At 39.3% G+C, this 14072-nt stretch overlaps 2 protein-coding genes across 2 annotated transcripts; both read right to left on the bottom strand.

Annotated features, from left to right (window-relative positions):
- Window positions 1-231: 231 nt before the first annotated feature.
- On the bottom strand, window positions 232-1464 carry LOC142366236 (interferon alpha-inducible protein 27, mitochondrial-like). The gene is made up of 4 exons (XM_075448066.1): window positions 1378-1464; window positions 1224-1247; window positions 920-1087; window positions 232-601 (listed from the first exon to the last, which is right to left on the bottom strand). Exons 1-4 carry the CDS (start codon window positions 1403-1405, stop codon window positions 501-503), a joined length of 321 nt encoding a protein of 106 aa, XP_075304181.1. The 5' UTR covers window positions 1406-1464; the 3' UTR covers window positions 232-500.
- Window positions 1465-3579: 2115 nt separating this feature from the next.
- On the bottom strand, window positions 3580-10848 carry LOC142366235 (cytosolic 5'-nucleotidase 1A-like). Its single transcript, XM_075448065.1, has 6 exons — window positions 10271-10848; window positions 8940-9107; window positions 8617-8746; window positions 5763-5885; window positions 5440-5624; window positions 3580-5114 (listed from the first exon to the last, which is right to left on the bottom strand). Exons 1-6 carry the CDS (start codon window positions 10406-10408, stop codon window positions 4746-4748), a joined length of 1113 nt encoding a protein of 370 aa, XP_075304180.1. The 5' UTR covers window positions 10409-10848; the 3' UTR covers window positions 3580-4745.
- Window positions 10849-14072: the final 3224 nt, after the last annotated feature.

Raw genomic sequence — 14072 nt, 5'->3', positions numbered from 1 at the left:
TAGTATTCAAGTTGACAGACTCCCCTTAAATCTAAGGATGTTAAAATAAGGTGTTACAGATTTTATCGCCCCATTACTGTCATCCCACCATGGATCATGTGCCAGAACAACAGATGCCGTCTCGCTGTTATGATTGTAAACTATCGGAAAACAACTGCATCTCTAACATCTGACTCCAAAATGTTTGAAATCACTAAATCAAAATTGTAACCACAGAAGCAGCAACAACAATTATTTGATTTGGCATGCATTTTTATTATCAATCACAAAAACAGAGGAACATCACAACCTGGAAATTACATCCCCGTCTTCCACACTTGTATAACTGCATGTTGTTCTATTGTAAATGTATCATTTGCTCATATTTCAACTCCTGAATTATACTGTATGCTGAGTTTGTGGCATGTAAACATGAAAATGTTTAACAAAGGGCAAAACAGCACTTGTAATTAATTTGGAGGAGAGAGAATCTGGTGTACATAAACTCTGTTAATCAAAAATCATGGTGTTACGGTTTGGTTACAAACAGCTGACAGCACCCATCCTACAGTACTTCCAAGGCCGCCTACAGCTCCAAGTCCAAACCATGACAGACCAGTACCTGCAGTTAAAAATACAGTTAAGACAGACCATAAGTTGCTTATTCAACTTTAATTATCTGTAGATAAAGCTTCTTATGCATTTATTTTATGTATTTCAAGTTATTCTCCTTCCTGCATTTCACCATCTTAAATCTGAAATTTTGTTTGTAAAAGGCTGTTAAATAAGAGCGTTCACTCTTCCTTACATGTAACTAAACATCAAAACTCAGATGAGAGTCAAGCTCACCCTCTTCCTACAGACTTGGATATTTTCCTTGTATCTGGACTGATGGAGTAAGATAAAAAAATATACATAAAAAATAAAAAATTAAGTTTACCAAGAGACTGCAAGATTGCTACCAGACTTCCTGCAACAATTCCTCCTCCATTAGCAATTGCAAAATAGGACATCAGCTGGGCAGCAAGGGAGCCTGCTGCTATCCCAGCTGAGGTGAAACCAATGGCAGCCAGAACACCAGGGGTCATGGCCGCAGCGCCAACACCTCCTGCACAACAACAGAGCTGTGGAAAACTTTCTCTAATTGCCAAAGTTCAGATTATTTTTGAGGCTCACCTTTACAGCACAGGTAAAAAAATTTTTTAAAAAGTGTGTTTTGGTGAGTCATGTTTTAAACATCTTACCTGCAATAGTGATGATAGCTTTACCTGTTAATGACACACGAAAAGGAGATGAAAACACTTTTGATCAGAGAAAATATGTGTGATGAATAATAAAAGTATATAAAGAAGTACATTAGTGGTATCAATATATATATATATATTCACATTTACTTACACACTTCTTCTATGTTAACATCTGCCATGGCAGTTTTGGAGACGCTGATGTTACCCTGTAGTGTTCAGAAAGATGTATGAGAGTGGCTCAACCTGTCGTTTGTATTTATTCGGAAAGGAGTGTAACTACCATCATCTGACAATGGAGGGCGTGGGGGGGGGGGGTGCAAGCATTCTCTGAACAAGTTTCGTTTCTCAGGAAACTATTCTAAAACTAATTGAACCCCACCCTGGTCCTTTATGAAACGCAAGGTGGAGAAAAGCCTTGGGACTAAGTGCGTAAAGATGTACTTTTGACACCATCACTTAAAGTTTTTGATGATGTCTGCTAACCTGTTGGAAGAAGACACCACAATATACCCATCGTAAAACAATTTTCTTTATATTGATAGTCGTAACATCCTAAAAGTATATAACACTGTCATAATACTACAATATTTTCCATCCATCCATCCATTTTCAATACCTGCTTAATCCGTCAGTCAGGTCGCAGGGGGGCTGGGGCCTATCCCAGCAGTCATTGGCCGAGAGGCGGCGTCAAAAGCATAATTTCAATCTTTTTAGTGTGATCTACCTTCGAAAAAACATGCACAGCTTCACTGTAAGGCAGTGAAGTTCTGAGACTGGAACAAGAATTACAACCTACAAAACAGCTGAATGAATGCTAGATAACTGCACAGGGAAACAGATTTATGTTGCTCTCTGATTTGTGACTGTGTGCGAGTCAAGATTTGTGTTGATATTAATTGTGTATCATACAGTACATCCTGTTTCTCTTTTCTCTCATACAAAGATCAGAAACACTTAATCCCTAATAGAGACGGTTGAACAGGATATAATTGAAAGTGCTGAGAAGTCATCTGAGTTGATTAACCTGTAATCCTACTTGTTGTTTTCTGTGTTGCATGACTATGACTGCATATCTGATGTATGAGCAGGTGAGAAGGGTTCCTGGTTTGAACACCAGCTGGGGCCTTTCTGAGTGCAGTTTGTATGTATCTCCCTGTGTGTTCGCGGGTTCTCTCTGGGTACTCTCGCTTCCTCCCACCATCCAAACAGTCTGAGGTTAATTGGTGATCCTAAGTGAATTTGAGCGAGCATGGTTATTTATCTCGTTTGTCTCTGTGTCGCCCTGTGATGGACTGGCGGCCTGTCCAGGGTGCACCCTGCCTTTAGCCCAATATCAGCTGGGATAGAGCTGGGATATCAGAAGTGGATGGATGGACTCTTTGACTTCAAAAGATAAACACATATTGTTTCCACTCTGAACCCTTTAAAGGAAGCATGTTTATTTACGATGCCAATATCTTACAATATATGTATAATGCTGTTTTATGAAAGTCAAAAACCACAGTGGTGGTCAACATAAGTCACTCATGCACAACTGAATTGAAATAAAGTGCTGAGGCTGGCTACCCTGCATGCAGATCCATTTTAAATAACAAAAAAATTTTTTTTTGCAGGAAGGTCTTCCTGCCCTCCTGTCGCTGTCTGAGCAGCTGTATCAGGTGTTGAACTCTCTGCTTTCTGTCAGTTAATCTTCATACTTCTATTCTCTCTTGATTCTCTTAAAGCGCTAATTCAGTATATTAAAACGGTCCCTGTTAAAACAACAGCCGAAGCAACAGATTAGATGCATATATTATTTAAAACAATCTGTTCATAAACTTCACTGAATGATTTAGAACTGTAGGACACAAATCACAAAAGAGCAAGTACACTACAGGGCTTTTATCAAGTTGCCATCACAAGCCATAGGTACTGTGAGTCATTTATACATACACAGGTTATTTACAAAGTGTTGTGTTCAGACAATATTTTTCAAGAGAAACAGCACCTAAAAATAGCTGTTGGCACTCCCTGAGTGTCACCAGGTGAGGTGTTGCATCCTCATGCTTGTAGTTTTAGGACCTGTTTCTGTTGAACTGAAATGAAACCTGCCGTCTTCACAGCAAAAAGAGCTGAAACTCTAAAACATAGACAACACAAAGTTGTAGTGAGATGGGAAATGAAAGATGTCATCAGATATTATAAAAAATCTTTCTGATAAACATTAGTATCCCTAGCCTTCATTTTTTATCTTTATAAGTGGTTGTTTCGGTTTCAGCAGCAGCTGTATGGCAGCAGCAGGGATAGATTGCTTTTAAATTTTTGGCGTCAGTCGCCCTCTGCTGTCAAAAGGAAGAACCATTTCGCCATTGAATCATTTTAATCCATTTAATTTTTCTCTCAGAAAGACCAGAGTTTAATCACCATTTCCCCTTGTTTTGACATGAAAACATAGGCTTTTTCCACTGCAAAAACATTCACTGAGATTCTTTGTAAATACGGTATTCTTTGATGCAGTTTGGATACAATAAAAACAGTGCTCAGTTATTTATTTGGCCAATTTAGACTGATTTCACATCTGACAGCAAACGCTGGTCTTCTTGAACTCAGAGTTTGCTTCACACTCAGTCATGGAGAGCAGGAACACCGATAACACCCACACAACAAAATTAGACAGAGAGACAATAACTTGGGGAACAGCGAACATTCAACAATTATGAACCAAGCAGCAGACATTAAAATTGCACATCATGGATATCAGCAAATGCTGAACATGTTCACACTTACAGAATCTTTTAACAAAGGGAAACATGAGTAACATTTTCAAGCTTCAAGTCTTTTGCTACACCTTATTTGCTATTTTAAGTTACATTCATATACACGAATCAGTCAGTGACATGTACAATGTGCACTTACAACAACATGCAACAAGTGACAAAGAAGAATCATCACAACATAAAGAAGAGAACTGTGTGGAAAGGCACCAGTTTTACTCGTTTTGCACTAACCCATAATTCTGCATAAAATTGGAATTTACAAAAATAGTTGTTTTATGTTTATCATTCTTATGCCTGAATCAATACTAATTATAGTCGGTTGACTTTTATATCTCAAATGTTTGTAAATATATGGCTGTTTAATTTTAAGCACTATATTTTAATATGGCTCTTGTCTTTCAAAAGGGATGTACATCATCTCCAGATGTGAGTGACATGGCATGGATTCATGCAGAAATGACCACAATGCACATGATCATACAGCCCCATTAGTAAAAGACTTTTTTACACCTGGAAACTATAATTAAATGGCTTATAGTAGTTTGAATAAATACATTTATGAAACTATATCTATGGTCAGGAGAAGATAAAATAAATATGAAAAAATAAGTGTTTTGATTAATGTAATAATAAGATGTTTATTATAGCTCACACTGTTTTTTTTTTTGTCATTTCATAATCCAGCAGTTATAATATTACACTGCTGAATACCAATATTAGTAATCCCTCTATACTCCTGTTCCTCTGCACTGAGATGTTTTGGCTACTTAACAGCAGAAGACTCTTCATCCTTTACTCCTTTCCTTGCAACTCTCTGAGCGACCCCATAGGGCACGTGGCACGCCACTGTGCCCATTTCTGCTGCCCCCTCCACATGGAACATCTGGTCATCAAAGAAGATGTGCGGCCTGATCTTCTCTAACATTGGGCCCTTGGGTGCACCTGCAAGAAAAAGAGCCTCGTCAATCTCAAGACCCCACGAGCGCAGAGTTTTCAGGGCTCTGGCACCGGAACTGGCGGCGCTGCGAGCTGTCACCAGGTAGGTCCTGATGGGGCAGTCCATGCGCTGGCCTTTGGCATAAAACTTCTTCTGAAGCTTTCCTAAAACCTCCAGGAAGCCCTTCAGTGGTCCCTGTAAGCGAGATCCAGAAACATCACAACAGAATCACAACTTGTAGTTTGTGCATTCACATATGTGACCCTTCATACAGAGAAAATCATATCATCAAGTCCTTTTTTTCTAATCACTCGTATTGTAAACTTAGCACCGTAGTTGCAGAATTTAATGATCATGATCGACAGTTAGATGCAGTTTCAGTTTTAGCTTAACTTGTCTGGTCTGTTAACATGTTGTGTGCAGTGCACAGTTAAATTAAAAATTGAATTTCAGTCAAGTTTCATCTATCCTTGAAGAAAGTGCACTGAAGTGATAATGTGTCACTTTGTGTGTACTGTACATGGTCCAGGGGCTTGTTTTCATGCGCTTTCTCATGCTCAAAGAACTTGTCCAGTCCATGGGCCTTGTAAATCTGCTCAGACTCATCTGAGAAGAGGACGGCATCGCCATCAAAGGCAACACGCAGCTGAGTCTCTGACACTTCCGTTATCTTCTCTTGGGTGAACATGGTGGCTGCTGCTATACCTGGTTCACACACAAAATATCACACATACTGTGTTTGGATTTTTAATTTCCTCTGAAGATATTTTTTGAAAACGCATATGAGCATGTCACAGCAGAGCGTCACAGTGATGAGTGGCTCATTTCTCTTACTGTACTTACCTTCCTCCAGAGCCTCGCGAACCTTGGCCGGGTCAGCAGACAGGTAAAGGTTAGTGTGATATGCCTTTAAGTAGCCTATTGGACTGTTTCCTCCTGTCATACAGAAGCGCTCGATGAACAACTCTACAAAGGAGAGGGATGAAAAGAAGAGGGATCAGATGATGTGGATACAGCTGATAACTACACAAAAAGTTCACCATCATATTTTGGGGAAGATTTTTCACATCACTGACTGTTCCTTTGTCTGTGTTAATGAGGAAGCAATTTCAATTTAGAAGTTAGCACAAGAAATATTTACCCCATCTTAGCCATCTTACTCATGTAAATGTAATAATAATCATCATGATGAACATAAATATCTTTCAGGTCAGTGTAACATGTTGTTGGGCTGCACATTATCACACTCTGACTGCCAGGGTGGGCATATTTATTCCACTTGAATACATCGGTTGATGCAGGATTTGAGATGGTAAACCCGTGCAAAGAGACTGAACCAAACTCCCAGCAGTATTTTCGGGTCATATTGTGTTGTGTGGACCATGAGAAAGATCCCACTGTAACCACTGTCAGTCCCAGTTCACACAGAGGGATGACAGTGACCCCCTGAACTGAGTGGGAGTTTGTGAACTTGCTGGGCTTCACAAAAGGAGCTTCACAAAGCAGTTGAACAGTAAAGCACCATAGTTCAGGAGATTCTGAGACAAACAGCCTGTTCATATTCTGTTACTGTCTTCATCTTATTTATCCGACAGAGGATACTGTGACACCTTGAGTGGACTTTATGTACACGCGTCCGTGTCTGTGGGAGAGTTTGGGTCATAAAGTCACTCACAGTGTGGGAATAAGGAGGACCAGCTGCGGACTCCAGCCATCCCTTTATCTGCTTTTATGCAGTCAGCAGATGGCCTCATGAAACTTCATAAAATCTTAAAATCAAATTTGAAGTTTGATTAAAGCAAAAAAACAGGTCTAAGCAGTTACTATGAAAACCTCACTTTGAGATAGAAAGTATTTCTTTGAAGTCTTGACTTGATAAACATGATACCACACTATTTTTGCATCATTACAGGATGTTACTGCCAGTCTTTTTTCCCCTCGTACTCTAAGGTCAGACCATTTCTGCTTAATGTCAGCCCCAAATCTGTTTTTATGTCCTAAATCACTGCAGGAACAACACTTCTAATCTGCCTGATTGGATTTTAGTATATTTTTAATACAGACCAGAGAGTAAAACATGTTTTCTGGCCTCAGTATCTTATGCCACTGCTGACTAAAAGTTCGTTTTTCTGTTTGACTCCTGACTAAACCATTGAAGAGAAATTAAAAGGCACTTGCTGTTAATTCAAGTCGATTCATGATTTATGAGCTTAGGTGTGTAAGCAAAAAAAAAAAGCATTTCTAGGAAAGTATTTGAAAAATGTTTTATCCTCAGAAGTTATTAGAGAATCTGACATAAGCAATATGTTGGGAATGAATTTACTGTCATGGTGAAAATAAAGTTCTCTTAATTCAAAGGTTTTACATGTTTTGTTCAATGGACAAGAGGACTTTCTATGTCTTGATACACAAAACCCCAGATTTGACAGAGGTTGTACTTTCTTTTTCACAACTATAAGAGTAGTAGTGAGTCATTTTAAATACTATCCCTGGAAGTTGTACAGATGACAGTGTTATTCTTCATATCAGAATCAATTCATTCATTTTTTATTTGAAACTTTCCTTTTGGCAAGGCAGTAGCTGTATAAATTTGTATTTAATTGACCTCCAGCATGACAGTAAAAAGCCTGAAGTGATGGCTCGAAAAAGAGCTTTGTAAGGGATAAGGCTTGAGACATTTTATATTTTTCTTGTTGTTTTAGGGATCGCAAAGAACTCTCTCTTCTAAGTGCCACCTCTAATCACATTCATTCCTATTAGTTATTCCAATATGTCAATGCTGATATTATTTCAGTTCAAAATTGAGAGTCAAGAACTTTCAAAAACAGCTGGGGACTATAGATTTTTTTCTCCAACAGGCTTTTTTGTCAGACTGATATTCATTGGTCTTAATGCTTTCGTGGGTGAAAATCATATAAATGATTGCTCTCTGTTTTGTTCATTTAAATAAAAGAACATGAAACCCAGCACAACAGGTAACACTATAGATGTGCTTTTAAATGTTTTTGGACAATAACCAATTACAACCGACTATGGATTAGTTTTTGTCTCTTGGTAATATAATTAAAGAATGGCCTGAAGTGTATTTTAGAAACATCTTGGATCTCTTTTCTATCCATTTGAAACTTTTTGCAGTGTTTGTGTTGGTTTCAAGGCTTAGAACAGTCATCTCTTGACATTACATTATGATAAAATTATTTTTAAAAAGTTCCAAATAAACTATATTATCTATATATTGCAGCTAAACAGTGCTCACTTTATGCCAACATTCTAGTTAATTACTTTATTTCAGGGCGTCTGATATAGGCCGTGTAACGGCTTCAATGTTGACTGCTGCTGCACTTCTTGTCAGACTTTGTGTGAATTGCTTCATTTTATCTCTTGTCTCTTTCAGGTCCCCTTACTGAAACTGTCCGACTCCTCTTATTAGTGTACTGGTTGGTCAAAAGTGGTGGAGTACAAGCCAGCTGGCCATTCTTTGTTTGAGGCACACCAAACTAGCAAACAGACAAATGTTCCTCACGTCGAGGAACTCAATGCCTCAATTACAAATTCAAGCATTTCAGACAGTTTCAGAACAGTTTTCTTTTTTGGAGAAAGTAACTCTGATTGGTGTGGACTTAAAACTCTTTAAAAGTCCAGTTTATAGATGAGGTACAATGCAAGAAGAGAAGTTATCACTGTATCATTAACTCACGGTGATGATTGATGGTATTGATGAGTCTAAGGCCGACATATGCATGGTTGTTGGTAATGAGCACGACATCAAAGACCTCCTCGCTCTCAGGATAAAGCTCCCTCAGTTGAGTGTTGACAGCTTCCAGAGCCTGGACACACAACCAAGCACAGATTTGTGTTCAAATAAAGGATGATATCACTGCACAGAGGATGGAAATGAGTGTAAGTGTGCTTATTTGATTAGCCAAATCAAGCAACAAGGAAGAATTTTGCATTGGTTCTGACATGTTGTATATGTGTATGTGCTCGTGAGTCCACCTCTTCCCCCTCATAGTCTCAGACCTTGACAAAAGAGAAGGCAGGTCCAGGGCTGAAAGGCTCCGTTTCATGTGCCACCTGATACTTGATGTACTCCTCCATGCCTTGCTGCTCAAAGATCTGCTGCTCCTTTTCCATGTTGAAGAGGACTCGAGAGGACACAGCGATGGTAATGGCATTCTCCGGCTTGGGCTGGAGGGCAACAGGTTGAAGACAATTAATTTTAAACGAGTAGAGCTGATGGTTTGTCATCTCATCAGGTTCAGAGTTAACTGAAAGTAGGACTATATTCTATCTCTAAGCGGAAGCAGAAGAATATTGAGAAAGTTTCATCACTCCACTGACACACAGCTGTGGGTAAACTGAGTGAGGTGATGTGACCGAATTGAAGTGACAGCGTGATATGAAATACTTTCCCTTGTAAAAGCCTGATAGTGCAGGCGCACATTCCACAGGCTGACATCTGTTAACTCTTTGGAGGCTGAGACCGAACTCTCTGCATTTGATCATATTTCAACGGATAATCCGGACAATTTTTGTCATTTATCTTTCGATTGTTTTGAACAAAATTTAACTGAACTAAAGATTTTTGGGTAATTTTATTGAACTTTAACTCCTTTATCCCAAGACCGTTTTTTTTTTAAATATTCGTATAAAACATTGTTTCATGAAGTTACAGCAACATTACAGTGTATTGTCAAACTAAATGACCTCAGGCACTATGGAGAAGAGATATTTCCAATAAATATGCTGACCTTTACACAAACAGCAGTAAACAATAACTTCATTACATTATGGCATATACATGCTGAAGACAAGAAATTTGTGAAAACCTTTTAATCGGAAACCTTGAGAGAAAATTGACTCTGGGATAACATTGTACTTTCACAACTCCTGCATCCTACAAGTGCCTGAAGTTGTGGTTGATGTTCTTGTCTTTCTGTCACAGGTCTCTGATTGTCTTTATCCATCCACCTGATCTGAAACACAACCTCTCTGTCTTGCTCAGTTTCTAACTGACACAATGAAGCCTATCGTGTTTCCCTCAACTACATCTCCATGTCATTTATTTCCAGCACTCACAGACAGACTTGGATCAATCCTTTAGCTGTTTTTAATAAGGGGGGATTTTCATAAAGTTGACTGTTCATAGTGTCTGTGCTCCATCGTTATCATGTGTTGTCATCAGTCTTGAACAATGTGACATAAGTAGCTTAAAAAAGTGAGTATGAGTGTGTCTGATTTCATTATCCATTTATATTATGTTTAATAAGGATCCTCTTTTCTGCCAATGAGTCTGACATGGTAGCTGTAGTTGTAAGTAGATGTGCATAGGAAAAGATGTAAATACTCACTGATTTTGGTTTCCTGGTGGGCGTGGAGGGCATCAAAACTGTTCTGGCATCTTCCCAGGGGGGTTGGCTGCCACTGCTGCCATTCTTGACCAAGTCCTGTCCACTGACGGTCAGAGTGGGACCGCTTTTCAGACTCATCTTACTTCTACAGCTCAGAACTTCCTCCCAGGATCACACTGAGACCCAGTGTGTCCCCTGAAGGCTCGCTTTCCTATGTCCTTATTGCAAGAGTTCCCAACAAAATCCTCACGCTTCAGTCCTGCTGCAGTCAACAGATGAGAACAACCTGACTGCAGCTGCAGAGACACTTGGCTAAATGCAGTATAAATTTAGAGCACGATGTTGCGGAGAAGGAGGATGGAGGCAGAGCTTAAAAAACAATAAATTCAAGTTGGGAGCTCGTCCTCTTATCTGTAGCATCGTGCAGATGAAATCCCTCTGTCAGCTCCTCTGTGTTGGTCTGTCTGTGTGCTCTTCTCTTGTACCACTGACTTGAAGCGATTATGCATCCTCCGAATTTTTAACTCTTTCTGTTTCTGACTCCCTGCAGCCATAGCAGAGCATGTGATGTAATCTATGACAACTAGCCACTGCATGCTATTGGACAGAGGAAGTCAGTCTGTCCTGTGTCGTGATTCTTGAGAATCATGACACTCAAGCTTGAGCTCACGCTTCAGTTCCCCTAACAGAGACAGAACCTGAATTTTCTCATAGATCATTTTTAGCTTGATAGAAAATGGGTTTAATGTATTGTTTTAGGTGTTATTGCAAAGGAACATTGTATTCTGTGTTCTCCTCACTTCCTTTCATGAACTCCTGTTACATAACCTTGCTATGCATTGTGGGAAATGCAGTCCATCCCGGCTCAGTTGCTACCCTCCGTGCATGTACTGATAATGCTTCCGTCTCAACCTTGGAGGTTGTCGTTGCAAGGATTGAATTATGAAGCAGCAGTCCCAGTTGCCAGGCAACAGTCAGAGAGTCAGTGCGACAGGGACTCTCCCATATGTACTGTTGATCTGATTGGCTGGGTGGACACCAGCCTCCATCTGTGGCATCGAGAAACAGGCAGGTGATGCATTGAACCAAGATAAAAGCACATGTTGTGCTTTGAAGAATATAAATGCTGAATCAACAGTATTAACTCTGCTTTTATCACAACAAACTGATCATTTACCAGCCACAGATGGTTTCTGGAAAGAAGATACTGAGCAGGCGTGTGTACTGCATCCATCATGAACATCATCTTTAGCAGCATCTAGCAGCAGTAAAAAAAGGCAGCGGATAAATGATGTTGAATTCTAATAAATCTACAAAAAAACACATCCGCTTGCACCATTAGAAAAAAGCAAATGTTTAAACTGTTGTATATTTTTTCCCTTGTTAAACTTATTGCCTTGCAAGTTACAGCGGCACAATCAAATGTACAAAAGTACAAACATCAGGATCAATTAACTGTTGTATTTTACATAAGTCTGAAGTTTGATTTGTGAGGGTTTCAGTCTTAGGGATAGGACTAAATTTGAGCCACTAACTCTCCTCCAAGCTCTTCAGACACCAGACGCCAAGATGTTTTATTGATTAACAGCAGCAGGATTGTATGTCTCTATTTGTCTGGCGCCCAAACTCTTTCTCTCTCCCTCTCTCTCTCTCTCTCTCTCTCTGTCTCTCTCTCTCTCTCTCTCTCTCTCTCTCTCTCTCTCTCTCTCTCTCTCTCTCTCTCTCTCTCTGTATATATACATGTATATATATATATATATATATATATATATATATATATATACCCTCCTTTAAGGGTCACTAGATGTTGCACAGATTTATGTTCATTTACATTTTCTTCTGTAATATTTAAAAATTTTTACTGTAAACAGCAATTGAAGCACAACATGAAAAAAGACAAATAATTTATACAGATTTTCATTTGAAGATTGAGAAGAAAGGATAGAACGATACATTTTTATCATATGGATTTGAAAAAAATAAAGTGTAGCTCTGATGAATGTAAGTAATTAAGTTAGTCTTTGCTAGAATAAAAAGTCAGATTATAAGTGATGTAATTACATATTGTTCTGTGTTTTTCTACATTAATGATTAATGGAGTTTTAGGGACTTTTGACTTTTCAAAGTTTTGAAAGGATTTAAACAAGTTTACAGTCCTTCCGTACATGTAAATAATGTGGTCTGTGTTTGATTGATTCTTTTGTACTCTTGCTTTGCTTGAGACTTCCCCATGATTGAAATACAGTTCTCATCATCGTCATCTTTTGATGACATTATGTACCATAGATGATGGCGTAGTCAAAGCCTTTGTTCCACCTTTTTAGAGACGTGTTGCTGCTATCAAATTCAAGAGAAGCTAATATTTTTCATGAAATAGTAAAATGTCTCACCATGAGACATTTAACATGTTTATGTGTTTTATATTAAATAAAATAGTGGTTTGTGAGATTTGCAAATGGTTGCAATCTGCTTTTATTTACATTTTACACAACTTCCCAACTTACAACTGGAATTGTGGTTGTCCCAGACGATACGACCAAAAGTGAAGCCTGGAGTATCTAACCCCAACACGACAGAGGAATGACACTGTTATTTTGACGTCACATCTTGTGTCCATTTCTGAGGTGCAAATGCAACCAGAGAGGTCTCAGTATTTAAACCCCTCAGAGAGCAGCTAAAACTCTTTAGCCTAGGTATGCCGTTGAAGTAGTGTGGTAGCATTGAAAATAAAAGGCAGTCCTTGCATTTAATCTACTCAACCACCAGAGTGTAGTATAGGCTCAATAAGCTTAGAACCCCTGTGTGCTCTGAATGCCTCAGTTTCATTCATGCCTTGAAGTGTTGTAGACAAAGAGGATGTGAAAGAGAAATGCTGCTGGTGTAAAAAAGGAAGTAGATCTGAAAACGTTTGTATTTTGTATCTGTAAATAGTGAGAATTTGGAACTATATATGTTATGTTCACTAGAATGTTCAGCATCTGTGGTAATGTTTACACATCAAAATTACAGAGAAACTATTGCTTTAAGGTCATTACGGACAGGTTGTTATAGTGTGAAGATAATAATTAGATCCAGGAACTAAGTCTGATATGGCAAAAAGTAAAAAATTGATAAAACAAAAATAGTTATATTTTTCTAACTATAATAGTGGAAGCTTCACATTCTTTTGTATCTGTGAATCATCACTTATACATTAAGGAGGCAAAGCCCCGAGCCTACACGTGGGTCTGCCTTTGTGTTTGAGTCTGAAGCTCTGAGGGGGTTAACAGGACACGAAGACAGTTGGGCCGCACCCACTGACTTGATTTGAATAACACCGGCATTTGGCGCGAGGCTTAGAGGAGGTTGTCTTTCTTCATACCGGCTGTGACACCACTCCCCCTCCCCTCCCCATGCACCCTGGAGTGGCGGGAAATGCTGGGGCGAAATGAACACAGAATCGAGAAAGAGAGAAGAAAGGGGCTATACAGGCTGAGCTCAAGGAGCTTTGGCACACCTACGCCGTACCTGCAGTTGCCCTGGAAACATGTCAGATATGAAACACCTTGAAGGGGCATTAGGAGAGAAAGAAGGAGGAAAAAGCAACATGCCATCCTCTTTCTGTTTTGGCGCGAGACTACTGGAGAAATAAAGCTCTCTGTGGTAGACTGTGGGTGGAGACAAAAGAAAGCATGAGTGTAGCAAGCCAGAACAAAGAGGGTAACAGCCTGGACTACCCCCTACCCTTTACCAGGCCCCACCCCCAACACACAGCCTAAAGGCTTGAGGCAAGCCAGATGACTATTATAACCTTAAGCAGTCC

This window comes from Odontesthes bonariensis, chromosome 17 (genome assembly GCF_027942865.1).
Source record: "Odontesthes bonariensis isolate fOdoBon6 chromosome 17, fOdoBon6.hap1, whole genome shotgun sequence".
NCBI lineage: Eukaryota > Metazoa > Chordata > Actinopteri > Atheriniformes > Atherinopsidae > Odontesthes > Odontesthes bonariensis.
The sequence above is the reverse complement of the archived record's forward strand: the minus strand, read 5'-3'. Positions and strand labels throughout refer to the sequence as shown.